Source organism: Crotalus tigris, unplaced genomic scaffold, assembly GCF_016545835.1.
Source record: "Crotalus tigris isolate CLP2741 ecotype Arizona unplaced genomic scaffold, ASM1654583v1 scf7180000018931.1341448, whole genome shotgun sequence".
Lineage (NCBI taxonomy): Eukaryota > Metazoa > Chordata > Lepidosauria > Squamata > Viperidae > Crotalus > Crotalus tigris.
Window position 1 is genome coordinate 681,870 of NW_024097280.1, and position 15,441 is coordinate 697,310.

Sequence of the window (15,441 nt, forward strand, 5' to 3'; positions counted from 1 at the left end):
GAGAGAGAGTTGGTTAAACATATGGTGGGCATAAGAGGCATTTTGTGGCGTGTAACTCGTGATGAGATAATTAGGGAAAGGGGGAAAAAAGGACAAGTAAAATATGAAAAGTTTGAGGCAGTGCTTTTGTGTGAGTCGCAAAACACATGCCTGCGGGCACACTTGTATATGATTTTTTTAAGGCACATGTGCAGCTCAAGACAGCGCTGTGCCAGTGTTCCTGCATCTCTCTCTCTCTCTCCCTGTATGTGTGTGTGTGTGTGTGTGTGTGTGTGTTTGCAGCCCACTCCTTCCTTGCAGCCGCGTGCCCCGTGTCTTGGGGCTGAAGGCTGTTCCAAGGGAAGCAAAGGGGAACTGGTTTCAAGACCTCGTTTTGGGGGGGGGGGTCAGCTGAACTGTCTGGCTTTGGCATTCAAAGAAAAGGCCATCAGGCACTGCAGACAATAGCAAGCCGTCTGCAGATTGCTCCATGTACTCAGGAAGGCAGAAAAGTGGCAGGGCGCACTTTATCCTGTTTCTTTGACTTTTTTAAAAAATTAATCACTTCCTGACTTTTACTTCAGTCAAATAATTCCAAATAACTACCAGGCCCAAGATAAATGCATTAATGAATCCAAAAGCACTCACAAACCAGCGTCAATTCTACTTATGTGTAATCCCCATGACCCTCGGTCAACCTAACAACCTCAATCTTTCTTTGGTGGTTTTATTTTATTACTATTTTTTTAATATACCTAATACGCACTGCATGTTTTGTTCCTAAAGTAATGTAAAAACCCAGATTGAGATGTTAAAATCTTTTTTTCTGCATTTAGAGATTTCCCCTCCATTTAAGTTTTAATAGCATTTGTTGGTATTTATCTTCCGCAATTAAAGCATTTTCCCAATGGGGGTTCTACTTAAGCGGATGAATTTTATTTCTTTTTCCATTAATGACCCGTGTTTATCATACTAATTATTTTTTTACTTTAAGTGTTATTTGGACTTCTACATCCACTCTCTTGCTCTGGTTTACAGCAAGACCTCCACTTAGTGTATAGGTTTATAGCACATACACAAGCATATTCTGAACTGAAGCTAAGAAGTCTGTTTTGATCTTTTAAATTTCACCATTCCATTATCCATTATAATAAACTGTTTGTGGAAAGCTTCAATTATTGACCCAATTTACACTGAAAACTTTTCCATGTGTTCGTACAGATAGAGTCGGAGAAACAAATGTGCTTCTTTAAAAAAAAAAAAAAAACCAAAAACCAAAGCAATCATAATGACAAACAGGCAATCAATATGTAATTTCTACTGACTTTACACATTCAAAACCCTTCTATCCTATGTCCAATCATATTCAATCAGGCCTCAGTGGTATATATGAATCTCTGAAAAAGATCTGGAAAAAAATAATAATGTCATTTCACAGGCTTTACCTCAGTGCAGTTTGGGCTTTCCTTTTCCTATTTCCCATGGGGGAGAAAGGATGGAATTCAATACAGACAAGAATGCAGAGTGGAAAATATAGATATGGAAGACTTTGAAATATATTGTCACTTCATTTTCATCTAGGCAGTTTTTCTCACCAAAAATGCCTACAGGAAGGGATCTTGAGCTTTGTAGCCCAAAATGATTGTGTTAGCAATATAAGCTGCAAAAATAAGGGGGGGGGGTTTGAGAGAGAAAGAGAACTGGGAGAGAAAAGGAGAAAGCTAAATGGTCCCAAACAGTATTGGCCTTTAATTTCTTCACCTATAAAGGAGGAAACATTGGCTCCCATGCTAACATTTTATTCTTTGCTTATAAATATTATGTGGAATTTTCGTTGGAGATCATAAAAAAGAACGATTTCTATCAAACTCTTTCAAAAAGACCTATGCAGATAAGGCAAATAGAGGCTATAAAGTCACAAATAGCTTTCCAAAGAAAGCAAACAATGTTTAAAGTGCAGGAAAGCTCTTAGCATGTTGTATTTTGAATTGTGTGGCGGGGGAGGAGGGCGTTTGTGTGTGTGAAGGAGGACTTGAGACAAATAGAATTATGTGGTTTAAGACTTCCTTGGCCTAAGATATTAAAACTTCTCACCCTTGAAGATTGGAGGGAGGGAGGTTGAAGGTGTCCTCCCCCCCCCCCAAGTCCTTTCAAAGCAACAGCCAAATTGAATTGTAAAACCAGGTCATAGAAAACTTGTGTTTAAAGCTTGGCTGTTCTAGGAAGCAATCAGCATATTTAAAAGATATGTATTTAACCCAAACTGGTTAAGTTCCACATTTCCACATCTCTCAGTCTTTTTGAGTAAAAATTTCTTGCCCATTATCTGTTTTTGAAAAGGCATTCATTCCATCCCTTGAAAATGACTCTGAACCCTCTAAAGGTTTCAGATCCTTTGCAATGATCTTGAGTTTCCTTCCATTGACTGAATCTATTCTTGTAGTCACCATGATAAGTATATAATCATTATTTGTCTCTTTGTCAAAATTTCAGTTAGATGGCAGATATTTCCTTACTATACTCATCCACGCCCACTCCCACACAAAATGTAGAGAAACATTCCAAACTGATAATCATCCACAGGATTGTCAGTTTGGGATTGTAACACATTAGTCAATTTAATATACACTAAAGAACAATTCGACTTAATTCCAACCCAGTTTAGAAAATGTCCAATAAAGAGCACAGTCACAAGAAAAACATCTCGTTCAACATAACTTAATCTATGAGATGCCAATTATTATTTTGCGATCGTTAAGTTCACAGAGAGAAAGAGAGACGGCAAAGAGAAAGAAAGCATAGAAAGTAAATGAATCTAGAATAGGAAAATTAACTAAAGGAAACAATCATTTTTTTAAAAAAAAAACCCAAAAATCTTAATGTGCAATCAATAAATATAAGATCAAATAAAATTGTGCATAAAATTGCATTTAAGCACTCTTTCTGCTAAATAAAAGATTCCTCAGACATCCCACAATTTGATACTTTGCTTGATTGTGATAATCTCCTGAAAGAAGTAGATACCAAATCCACACACTCCTATAAGAAAGAATGCTGTTTTAGTTTTGTTAATCTACCTTAGTTTATTTACAAACTTGTGCTTATGTTTAGATTTCTGGAGAAGTCTAAGCAGGGTTGATGTTTACTTTAAAATAATGGCACAGGGTTTTTTTTTTTCCAAAATTTGAGGAGGAAGTTTCCTCCCCCCAAAAAATAATAGAAGGAAAGACACTTTCGTACAGTAAAGGCAAGAAAAATACTTTTTTAAAAAATAAACCCTAAAACAGCACAAATGTCAGTGACTATGCTGATTTTCAAATGGAAATATCTCAGTGATTTAATCTGAAGGCTTCATATTTCTTTGACTCCAGGTGATGATAATTGACGACAATGATTTTCTAAAGACTTTTGGGAAGTAAACTGAGCGTCCCATGGTGAACATTGAATCTGCAAAGTATTAAAGAAACCACAAGGTAGCTGAAGAAACATTTTCTGTGCATTTCGAGTTTAATTGGGGTGAAGAACTCAAAGAATCCAAAAGTTCATTTAGTGTTCGATTATTGGCTCATTTGTTTTTCTTCCAATTTTTTTTATTTAAAAGATAGATAGATAGATAGATAGATAGATAGATAGATAGATAGATAGATAGATAGATAGATAGATAGATAGATAGACTTTGCTGACCTTTTAATTTGAATTTGACTTTGTTTCTATTTACAGGTTCACTTCCTTTATGTTCCCCAGTCCGCTGCAGACACGCGTTCGTTCATTGGTAAACAAACCCGAGGGAAAGCGTGTCGCCCTCCTTTGTTCAATGTGAAGGTCCTGGGTTCCCTACCTTCCAGAAGCGGATAGATGTCGCTGTTGCTCCACGCAGGTTTTCTTCTCTCGCAACAACTTGACCCCGGTGACGTCACTGGCGTCTGAATCATCAAGGCCATTTTCAATCCTCATTGGCCTAGTGATCACGTGGTTGGGACCGATGCGTGGATAATTATGGTGCTGATATTTTTTTTTCCCCTCTAAAAAAAAGATGTCAGCCCCTGGCTGTAGTATTCCTCTTTAAAATCCTTCTCTGAAAATGTCATGTCCCAACAATGTGACTCCCAACTCGTTTTTGATGGACTCGTTGGCTGGTACCTGCCGGGGAGAGAATTACTCCTCTAATCAAGAAATGTATATGCAGTCGGCGAGCGACTTCAGCTGTGGGATGATGAGGAACTGTGGGATCATCCCGGCTCTTTCCAAAAGAGACGAGGTGAACCACGCCGGCGGGCTGTCCCTCAACACCTACCCGCCTTACCTTTCTCAGCTAGACGCCTGGTGTGACCCCAAAAACGCCTACCGAATCGAGCAACCTGTTGCAAGGCAGCTGCCCTCCTGCTCCTTCCCGGCCAGTGTCAAGGAAGAAAATGCTTGTTGCATGTACAACGCCGAGAAAAGGGCGAAAAGCGCCTCCGAGGTCACCCTCTACCCCGGGCAGATGCCTGAAGCTTGCCTAGCTGACCAAGAGGTGCCCCTGCCTAGCTACTACCGCGCCAGCCCAGGCTACTCCTCCCTGGAGAAGGCGCCCAGCGGCGGCAGCCCCGGCGCCTTCGAGGCCGGTTTCGAACCCAGGGCGGGTCTCGGCCAACCGGGCGAGCGTCGGGAGCAGACCCCGGGTCCGCCGCCGCCGCCGCCGCCCTCCGCCGCCTCCGCCGCACAGCAGCCCCAGCCGCCGCCCGAGCGGCCACCCCCACCTCCACCTCCGCCACCCGCCTCCCTCGCCCAGCCCGGAGCAACAGGGGGCTTCCCCGAAAGCGCCAAGCCGGAGCCCAACCTGAGGAACAGCCCGGCTGGCGACGTCAAGACCGAGAAGGGTCTGGCCGTGGCCAAACTCAGCCCGTCGGAAAGCGAGCAAAGCGGGCAGAAGTGCGCCGAGAGCAGCAGTGACAATTCCGACCACGAGGCAAAAGGTAAGGTAAGGGGTGGGTGGGGGGGGGGATCCTTCTGCTGGCTTCCCGGGAGAGGAGCCCTAGGGATGGAGGTTCTGCTTGGTGCTCTTTGGAGGTGGTCGCTCTTGTTATTGCGGTGGCCGTGGTTGTTGTTGTTATTGTTGTTACTGTTATTCGGGCTTACGGTCTGAGACGCGGAGCCCCGGCCTCTCTGGGGCTGCGGTCAAACTCCACCAACTTTTCTCTTTTGGACCCGGGGCGGCGTTCTGCGCCCCTCTCTCTCTCTCTCGGAAGCGCTCAGCCCGGCCCCCCCAAAGAGCAAGCCCGAACGAAAGGGGCACGATGACAGCCCGACTAACAACGACACCAGCAACAGCGAGCCCCTTAACGTCCGCTTGAAAGAAGGCGCCGCAGTGTGGCTCAGTCATCCTGGCCAGAAGTGGACGCCCCTGCCTGGCGTGGCTGTGGTTTCCGTGGGGGCAGCGGCTGGGGCTGACGGGGAAGGGGCAGGCGACGTGGTCTGGTTACGTTGACGGAGCTGTTTTTTTGTTTTGTTTTGTTTTGTTTTTTTGTCTCAGTCAGGGGGATCCCAAGGGGTTCCCGGCGCTGCACGAGCCCCTTCGGAGGGGCGAGGGAGTGGTTCGAGGAGCGGTTGCAACTTCTCAAACGGGCTGTTTGGAAGAGCTCGCCCCCTTCCCTCCTCTCCTTCCCCCCCCCCCCAGCCCTGAAAGCAGGCGTTGAAATTCTTGGGGATGTGTCGTGTTGTGGTGGCGTGACCGTGGTTGATTGTCTTGAGAATTATTTGACTGGCGAGGGCCCGGCTGCGGGCTGCTGGGGGTGAAGGTGGCCGGAGGGGAGGGGATGTGAGGTGTGCTGGGAACGGGTTGCCAAACACTTCAAACTGGACTTGGTTGTTGAGCTCCATTCTCAAAGCTGCATGTCCCCTGAGTCACTTCAAGGGTCTTGTTTGCGCAGAAACAAAGTCCTCTCCCCCACCCTCCTCCTCCTCCTCCTCCTCCTCTTCCTCCTCCTCCATTGGCGAGGGTGTAGGAACCCCTGCTTGAAGTTAAAATATTCTGGGCAAGATCAGCTCCTGGAGGGATCAAGAAGGGGCTTTCACAGAAGATACTTAAATTTATCTTGCAGATGGCGCCTAAAAAGGGGGCCAGTGAACAGAAGGGTGGGAGAGGGCTTAAATAGGTATTATTATTTATTAAATTTATATGTCACCCGTACTCCCAGTGAAGGAAGGGAAGAAAATGAACGAGGAGAGTTTGTTTTCTTCAGAATAGTATTAACTTTACGCAAAGAGTTCCTCCACCTCCCCCAAAACTGTTGGGAACAGATACAGATAAAAAGAAAGGTGTTTCAAAAGTACTTTGGTGTGTAAGACTCCCACGGCCTCACAAAGCCCGGTTTGGAATTGAAGGGGGGGAAAAACTTAGAAAGCAAATAGAGAGGATTTGGATTGTAGAAGTACGTGTACATTTTCTTAGCATACGTATTTTGTGCTAGTATGCATGCTTTCACCAGTACCTTTTTCACACGTGAGTTGCTTGAATTGCACCAAAAAATACAAGCATTTCATCCTCTCTGTTTCTCATCTAATGTATATATATGTGTGTGTGTGTGTGTATGTAAATGCGTGCATGGGTATGCATGTGTACACATATATACACTCCATATGTGTGTATCTACATCTACCAGTGTCTCCACCCACATCTTTATATATGCATTTATATAGAGCTAAAATACGATTTTTAAAATGGCCTGAAACGGATTTTCCAATCCTCTTCCGTGCAACCAAGAATGGATTATTTTATCTACCAATAAGAAAATATGCAATGTCAAGGTTATGTGAAAATCTCTAAAAACTATTTGCCCAAAACGCTTTCTTGCTTAACCGCTTTCTCAAGCGGCCTCAATCCACAGAGGTAAAATGAACAAAAATAATAAAATACGATTGGCTTTTTGGGGATCTCAGAGAGAGGTGGAAAAAGAGAGGACCAGGGGAAAAAAAATACCCAACAACTTCATGATCTCTTTTAATCTCAACAGTCAGTTCTATTGAAGAATTTGAAATGTCCCGCCTAGGTTTTTCCAAAGTTTTATTTAATTTTCTTCGTTGCGGAAGGAGAGAGCTATTTTTGGAAGTCTAACACTGTATGTATTATGCCAGCAGGGGGATGAATTTTGATGGGGCTGATGAGGATTATAATTATTATTATCTTTCCATCCTTCTCTTTGTTTTATATGGAGTCTTCCTCTCTGTTTCTGTTACTGTACATCCAGCACGCCCCCATGCAAGGTGTGGAGAGGGAGTTTAAGGTTTGTGGGAAAGGCAAACCCTTAGGAGGAACTAACAAGGTTCAATGGCAGAGGGCTAACTAAGCACGTGAAAGGCATTTCCACGCAGCCGAATTCGGTTTGGGAGCACCTTGCTGAGATTCCTAAATTTGGGGCAAGAATTCGGATCCTGGGACAGGAAGACTCCGGTAGACAAGGCAAGGCTTGCAGGCTTGCCCTCACCTTTGAAGGGGGAGAGCTGACTACCTCTGCCACCAGCCACAGAAGGTCCAAATTCAAATCTGGGGAAGTGTTTGTGAATTTGCAGGCTGAAGTGAATAGTTGGGGTTATGCCCGCCTGTGTGAAAAAGGGATATTTAGGGGGGGGGAAGTCGGGGTGTTGTATACGTGGGTGTGCCTGTGATGCCCGTGTCACAGACAGATAGGAAGGTGGTCCTTGGTCGGTTTGTTTTTAAAAGTAATATCGAAAGTTTATCTTCATTCATATTCAAACTAGCCAGAGCTTTCACATCAAAGGAAAATGGAGTCTGGACTATTGGGAACGGAGGGAGGGGAAGAGAGAGAGAACCACCATAGACAGGCAAAATATTTCTCTCCGCTCACCCTCTGAATCTCCCACCCCATCTTGTTTTGCTGTGGACTAGTTTTGAATATGAAGTGCTAATTTCAGAGCAGTGCCTGAGCCGAGAGCTTTGCGCGCGCCTGCAAGCAGCAGCTAATTTAGGACAACCATTAAACCTCTAGAATTAAGTTCTTTTAAAAAAAATTATTTAGAAACTTGGATGGAATTTTGTAACTCTAGGAGCCTATGGATAGATCTGACGCTTAAAAAAAAAAATCTTTAAAAATTCGGCCTGTCTTCCCAAGAAAGTCCTATTTAGGCTTTTCCGTATGTGTCATAGGAGAAGTGTGTGTGTGTGTGTGTGTGTGTGTGTGTGTGTGTGTGTGTGTGTATGTTTTAAAAAAAAATCTAGTAAGAGTTGGCATTATGTATCTTATACCCAGGTAAATATTGTTAAAATAAGACTTCGGTCCCAGCTTTTTGCGAGCCCTTAACTCCTGCTATTTATCAGAATGCTTAATTGGGTTGTTGTTGTTTTTTAATAAATCGGTAAATGTTAAGTAAAAATAAAAAGGAGTTGCAAGTAAAACGCCCATAATTTTTTAGCAGTGGACAGAGAGATTTCCTATTAGCAAAAGAAGCTGCAGGGGGGGAAAAAAAAAGTAGTCTTGACTCTAGGAAGCTCTCTTTGCTATTCCAATAGATACTTATTTAATAATATTATTTTTAACAGAGGATATAAAGGCAGAAAACACGACAGGAAATTGGCTGACAGCAAAGAGCGGAAGAAAGAAAAGGTGCCCTTACACTAAACATCAGACGTTGGAACTGGAGAAGGAATTCTTATTCAATATGTACTTGACCCGCGAGCGCCGCCTGGAGATTAGCAAGAGTATTAATCTAACAGACAGACAAGTCAAAATCTGGTTTCAGAACCGCAGGATGAAACTCAAGAAAATGAACAGAGAGAACCGAATTCGCGAACTGACTTCCAATTTTAATTTCACTTGAAAGTGTTCAGAGGAGGAAAGGACGGGCTATATGGGGAGAATCATTGCAAATCTTGTGCAGTATTTTTTTTAATTATTATCATTATTATTTTTCCGCCCCCCCCTGGGTATAAACTACAAGGAGTATAGGAGGGCAGGCGGGGAGGGGAAAAGAAGGCGACCTCAGGCTATGTGTTAAATTCTATAATTTGGATATTTACAGATTATAGAGCGGAGATGCATTCATCAGTATGAGCATGCGAATACATACATATATATATGTATATATATATATATATATATTGCATCAGTGTTTCTACATGTAAAATAAAGAACCAGGTGGTTGCTTACTAGCTTTTCAAACAGCTTCTAAGATGTTTTTTTTAAATTATTCAGAAACAGCACAAAGCAAAGGGAAGGGTGTGTTTTGGGGTGGAAGACTGAAGGATCTACATCTATGCCCTTTTTTATGTTTAGGATACTAGCTATGTTTGAAAGTTTGCTTTTCTTACCTTAGTGTAGCCTGCCTATTGTACCACAAATAAAAGATATACTGATGCCAATGAATTTCAGAGTATGTGAGTATGTGGAAATAGCAGAAAGAAATGCTTACTCTGTGTAGTTATGCAGTCTCCTTTCAGTAAGGTGGTGCTGTCACCCATTATATTTAAAAAAGAAAAAGAAAATAAAGCAGCACTGCTATCTTATCATGGGGAGGGGGGGGGATGCCTGTGCTTTTTTTGTGATTGTTATTTAAATATATCCTGTATGTGGAATCTGTGCATGTATCTTTCTATATGGAGCCAAATAAATTTCTTAGAACCCTGGACAACTGGGTATTTTTCAAAGTGATTCTCTCCCCCCCCCTGCCAAAAAAAGCACGTCTCCCTCCCCCCCCCCGCTTCCCTCTCCGTCTAGGGTATTTCCCCCCCCCCCAGTACTCATCCTTTTAAGGCTTTCAGGAGAGTATCCTAGCGGGCTTAATATAAGTGAGAGACCATAACGTTGATTTAAATATTATCCAGGTGACCACAATAAGTCAAGGTCATAAAACAGTAATGTCAGGACAGTCTTGGTAAGCGCTGGAGGTGGATTTTATGATCTGCAAATATAATGTGCCGCAGCAGTAAAAGATGCATTTAAAGGTGACTGTGGAGGAGGGAAGCAAGTCAGAAGCCGAGCAGCTTTCTTGGGATGCACACTCCTCATAGCTAGGGGTCTTTTTCCGTCCGTCTTTCTTTCCACCTTTTCTCTCTCTCTCTCTCTCTCTCTCTTGCTTTTTTTTTCTTTTTTTTTTTAAAGGAAAGACATGCTCCTTTCTCTCCTCCTCTGGAAGAACCGTTTTATATGACTAAAAAAAGAAAAGAAAGAAAGAAGGAATACACTTTTTAAAAACCACCCTTGCTCTCAGCCTAGCACAGGGAACTGGGGAATGTCACGGTGGAAGGCGAGCAAAGGTAAGACAGACGGTTTCTTGGCTGAGATACATGGCTGAGGTGCAAGTGGAATTCTCCCTCTGTGTGTGCTGCGCGCGTGTGTGTGTCTGGGTTGGTCTTCCTCCCCCCCCCCTTCCTGCGTCTACTCAAGGTAAAGGCAGCGTGGATGTGAACTCCACTTTGAGGCTACCTAGGTTTGATCCAGATGGGGCGTCTGGTTTGGTGTCTTAGGACTTTGGGGGGGGGGGCTTTCCTGTGCCTGTGTGACAGCTCATTTTCGACCAGAATATGCATGGCTGAAGAATGGTGGTGCATAGATTTCCATGTTGATCCCCTTGGCCACCAACACCCCCACCACACCCCTTCCTCTTCCTCTTCCTCCTTCCTTTTTCTTCTCCTCCTCCTCCTTCTCCTTCTTTTCCCCCTTTTTAAACTTACTTCTAATGAAGTTCAGCTTTCTTGAGAAGGGACACCAGAGAGTCTGAGGTTTTTGGTTTTTGGTTTTTGTGGCTCGGCAGAGGACTTTGGCAATCCCCAGCACACGTTGTAGTTGGGGTTGTAGTTGGGTATTCCCTGACACGGACTCTAAAGAAAGGGAAGGCAAGGGCGTTTGGTGGCATTTCAAAATGTTGTGGGATCACAGGCGCGCACGCCCACGCAGAGACTTCCCTTTGTGGATATTTCTTTTCTTCCCCACCTCCTTCCCCCCCCTCCTTATTTAACAGAAACTGTCATAGCAGTATGCAATGCAAAATGAATAATGTCAGACCGGAGCCAGTTTGCCAATGAAGGATAGTGGACATACCAGCAGCTCAGCTAAAAGTGTCAACCGCAGACCCAGAGAGAACTAGAGAGAGAGAGCTGAATGCAGATTCTATTAAAGACGGAGAAAGGGGAGGGGTGGGGGAAGAGGAGGGGGAGGAGAGGGGGAATCTTAATGAAGAGATTAAAGATGTTGCCTTAATTTGAAGTATGTTTTGTTAAGGGGCTTGGTCATTCCTTTGCTCAGCTTCCAATGTGGGGTGAGAAAGGAAGCAGGAACATATTCTGAAGCATAGCCTACATAGGAAAGGACTGGAAATGTTGTCTTTCTTTCTTTCTTTCTTTCTTTCTTTCTTTCTTTCTTTCTTTCTTTCTTTCTTTCCCCCCTCTCTCTGTCCCTCTATCCCTTTTTTGTCTTTCCTTCTTTCTGGCAGAAATGACTGTGGATCTTTCGCCCTTTTCTGCAGCTGTTCCGTGGTTTAGGTAGTTTCATGTTGTTGGGGTTGGCTTTTAACTCGGCAACAAGAAACTGCCTTAATTACGTCAGTTAGTCTTCATCAAGGGCAACCTTCCTTCCCCCCACCCCACCCCCGCTTTTTATTTTGACCCCCTTTCTTTTTCCTCTGCTACTCACACGCAGCCAGACGAAAGAGCCTTTGAGAGTCTTTAAGACAGGGAGCAGGCAAAGCGAGCAAATGGTCGGTAGACAGACTTCTCTCCCTCCCTGTTTCCCCCCTCCGGGGGGGAATTAGCAAGAGGAAGAGAGAGAGAGAGGGAGAGGGAGAGAGGGAGAGAGAGAGAGGGAGGGAGGGAGGGAGGCAGGAGGGCATTTCTGGAGGCTGGGTCGCAGGTTCGCCAAACGTTATAACCCTCTCCAACTCACCACGCGGCTTCATATACCTTCCCAACAATTCCCCCAAGCACTTAATGAGCGCTGCTGCGTACAGGACTTAAGATGAATCTTGCTGGTCGCCGTTGTTTCTGGCCGACGGGGCTCTCCAGACGGACAAACATGGAGGGGGTCCCTCTCTGAAAATTTCTCGGGTGATTAACGCTTCTAAGTTTAAAACCGGAATAGTTGTCTGACTGTGTAGCCTAGAGGTTTTCGGATTCAGTACCACTTCGCTTTCCTTCCGGCGGTCAACCTGGTGGGTGCTTTTGCCTCTTGATTTCTGGAAGGAGCCGAGTGTGGTGAGGAGCGAACGGGGGCTGCGGTGTGTTAAAAGACCTCCGTTTGTATGAACGCAGGTGCTCGGTAAATGGCCGGGGGAAGACTGAAATTACAGCCTCTTCGCTCCCAGTGGCAATCTATTGCTGGTATAACCGGCCCAGTGGACTCTGAGAATTCACTTAAATAAATTATAGTCTATTATGTTCCTTAGCTTGGAAGCGGCTAGAAGAACAAAGCGGAAAATGGTACTTTGCGTTCCTTAGACTCTCCCCGACAGTGTGTCCAGGTTTTTTTAAAAAAGGGTGCCTCTTAAAAATGAAGGGGGAGCAAAAAAAAAAAAAACAACCCAAGCCCCCATGAGCTCAAGATTTGCCGAAAGATTTTTCGAAAGGCAGCTTGGGTTACAATCTGCTACTGTCCAGCCCCCTCCACCCCTGCCTCCATTCCCCCTGAACTCCAGGGCTACGAAAGCTAAGGAGACTAGCAAAATCCTTCTGCACAGTGTTGTGATGAACAAGTTGTTGTGAAGGTGGTGGTGGTTGCTTTTGGTGGATCGGAGAAAGAGGGTCGAGATTTAAACGCCGTGTGTGTTTGTGTGTGTGTGTGCGTGCGCGCGCGCGGGGGGGGGTGGTTGGGGTGGGGTGAGGTGGGAGCAGATATTTTCAAGGGGGAAAAATAAATAAATCCGAGGTACGAGGGTCGAAGCCACCGAAGGGAGAAAAAAATCGCTGCTAAATTAGCTTAATTCTCCCACGTGGAGCTCAGGTTTATATTCAGAAAAAAATAATGAAGACGATTCCACCACCGTCACCCGTGTCCCCCCCAAAAAAGAAGAAAAGTACAAAAGAGGCACAGTGGCATTGGAGGAAGAATTCGCCCGCAGTCCTGCAACTCTGAATCCATGAATAAAGGGCAGGAAAGGAGGGTGAGAAAGAGCAAGGCACAAGGGCAGGAGCCTAGGGTGAGAGGCTGCGCGCACTTCTAATAGACGAGAAATACATTTCCGCAGCTTAAGTACAAAGGTGTGTGCTGTGAACTCTGTTCCTAGCCAAGCTCTAGGAAGGTTCCTTTCCAAACACAAATTTTTATTAGAGATAAAGTCTGCGCACCCCACCCCACCTCCCCCGGGCGTATGTACCTCTGCTCTTTCACTGGAGAAAGGTTATTTTGCTATTGCTGTGATTCTCGCCACTGTTTTCACTGTTTATTTTTTTTCCTTCTCTCTCTCTCTCTCTCTCTCTCTCTGAGCCCACAAGCTCTTTAGCAACTTTTAGCCGTCGATTTGGGGAGAACTGAGTACCTGAGACTGAAGGGTGGGCTGGGGTTGGGGTGCATGGATTCCCTTTCTCTAAGGAGTGGGTCAACCTGGTCTTGACAAGGTACCACAAAGCGGGGGGGGGGGGTGTTGCTGTAAATTGTTAGCTGAATGGTCCAGGCTGGAGGGGCCACCCGTTTTCTCCTATCTTATTTCTGGTTTGAACATTAAAGCTCCAATTTGGGGTACCGGCGAATGTACTGGGAGCTCCTTTCTTCAAAATCTCTTGCCCCTAATGTTAAATAACACACCCGATGCACGCCCTTCGATTTTTAAACATTTTAATAAGCGGACCTCAAAGTGGAAAAGCAAAAAAGTGCGCCCATTGTGCTTGCTTACTGTGAAGTCACTGGTCTACAGATAAATGTCTCTGGTCAAAGGCTTTAATTATTCGCAATGATCTTGAGATAATTAAATGATTTCATTACCTGCTATAGATAGAAAAGTTTTTCCGTCTTCCTGTTAATCTATCTCCTATAGCAATGTAAAGAAGTACGGGTAATAGTACTAAGTGTCCTTCAGTCCTGTGTAGTGTGACGGTTTATATTTGTGTGTGTGTGTGTGTGTGTGTTTATGTGTATGTATATATCTATATGTATAGGTGTATGTGTGTATACATATATATGTTTCTATGTATGCGTATATCTATGTATATACATATATGCATACATATATGTGTTTCCCACATTTCTTCTCACATACAGAGGGGGATCTAAAGTCATATATATTTAATCTACCCAAGTCAAGAAATGTAATAAAAGTGAAATCCTCCCCTACTGTGTCTTCCCCCTTTAAATGATTTTATTAGACCTGGATGTGAGTGAAGAATTTAGAGATCTAAACATTATTGCACGCTGCTTTTTAATCTCTAATGTCAGAAAAGATGCAATTAGAAAGATTTCTTGCTGTTTTGTGCATTTCTCTCTCTCTCTCAGCAAAATACTGTTTTTCCTTGCTTGCTAGATATGTTTTGTTCTGGGGAGGGGGTTGCTGTTGTTATGCCTATAAAATATTAGCAATATCATTTCTGCATTTCCAGTGTTGCTCTATTTTTCCCAGTGTGTGTCTGTGTTACTGTAATTCTGCATTTCACAGCAGGTGTGACTTCAAAAAGTTTCTCTTTTGATGTCTAGAATTTGATGTGCAAACCTATCTGCAATCTTTCTTTCAGTTTTATCTAGGTCTGTTTTTCTGAGCATTTATGGAAGATGCTGGTAGGGAAACAGGGGTGCGCATGTCTAAGCAGCCATTCAGGCACACACACTATTGTATGTACAATATACTGTGTACAATATAATGAGTAAGCATTTCTGTGAGTTAATATAATCTATATAAGTTGGTACAATAAATGTGTATAGGTATCTAAATACAGTCATTGCCCAGTGAATGCTCCCAAATAAAGTTGTCTGCGTTTTTTTGCCTTTTTATGTTTATGTAATACAGTATAACTGTTGTTCAGCCTGTGTTGTGTTGTATTAATACACAGTCTTTCCCTGAATCATATGAGTATCTCGTGTATTATATTCTGTGTATAAAATAGACATGTATCATGTATTTAGACATATACGTAGAAGTATTTACAGCGAGAGAGCGTGAGGAAGAATAATTTGTAAAAAGACTGTATAACTGGGGAAGGCAATAATCAGAAATAAGCTATTTTTCATTTGGCGCAAGGCAGAGGGCCTTTTGGTCTCTACAAGGCATACATTTGCAAGTATGTACTGTTGGTGAAGGTTTCTGCTTCTTTCACTGCTATGTGTGCATGCATACATTATACGCCTATACGTGCATGCATATAAATAAAAATTAATTTCGGCAGCTTAGCAGTTAATGAAAAAGAGGCATATCTACATATCTATAGCTATATCATGCACACACCTTTCTAGCCTTTTTGCTGTTTTCCATTTGCCTTCACCTTTGAGGGCCCTACTGCAGTTCCTGGAAAGTTCAAAGGAACATTCTGAACTGTTTCAGGAAAAAGGGAGC

At 43.7% G+C, this 15,441-nt stretch overlaps 1 protein-coding gene across 6 annotated transcripts in view; it reads left to right on the top strand.

Annotated features, from left to right (window-relative positions):
• LOC120314466 (homeobox protein Hox-C9) overlaps nucleotides 1–15,441 on the top strand; it is a 138,080-nt gene that overhangs the window by 5,537 nt on the left and 117,102 nt on the right. For 2 of the 6 annotated variants that reach the window (XM_039357584.1, XM_039357582.1), the window contains exons 2-4: nucleotides 3,351–3,452; nucleotides 3,700–4,934; nucleotides 8,516–9,452. In XM_039357584.1, the coding sequence (XP_039213518.1) occupies nucleotides 4,061–4,934; nucleotides 8,516–8,793 (1,152 nt within the window). In that variant the 5' untranslated portion in view covers nucleotides 3,351–3,452; nucleotides 3,700–4,060 and the 3' untranslated portion in view covers nucleotides 8,794–9,452. Of the gene's footprint in view, nucleotides 1–3,350; nucleotides 3,453–3,699; nucleotides 4,935–8,515; nucleotides 9,453–15,441 lie in introns of those variants that run through there. The other 4 variants (XM_039357581.1, XM_039357585.1, XM_039357587.1 and 1 more) reach the window with 2 other exon arrangements.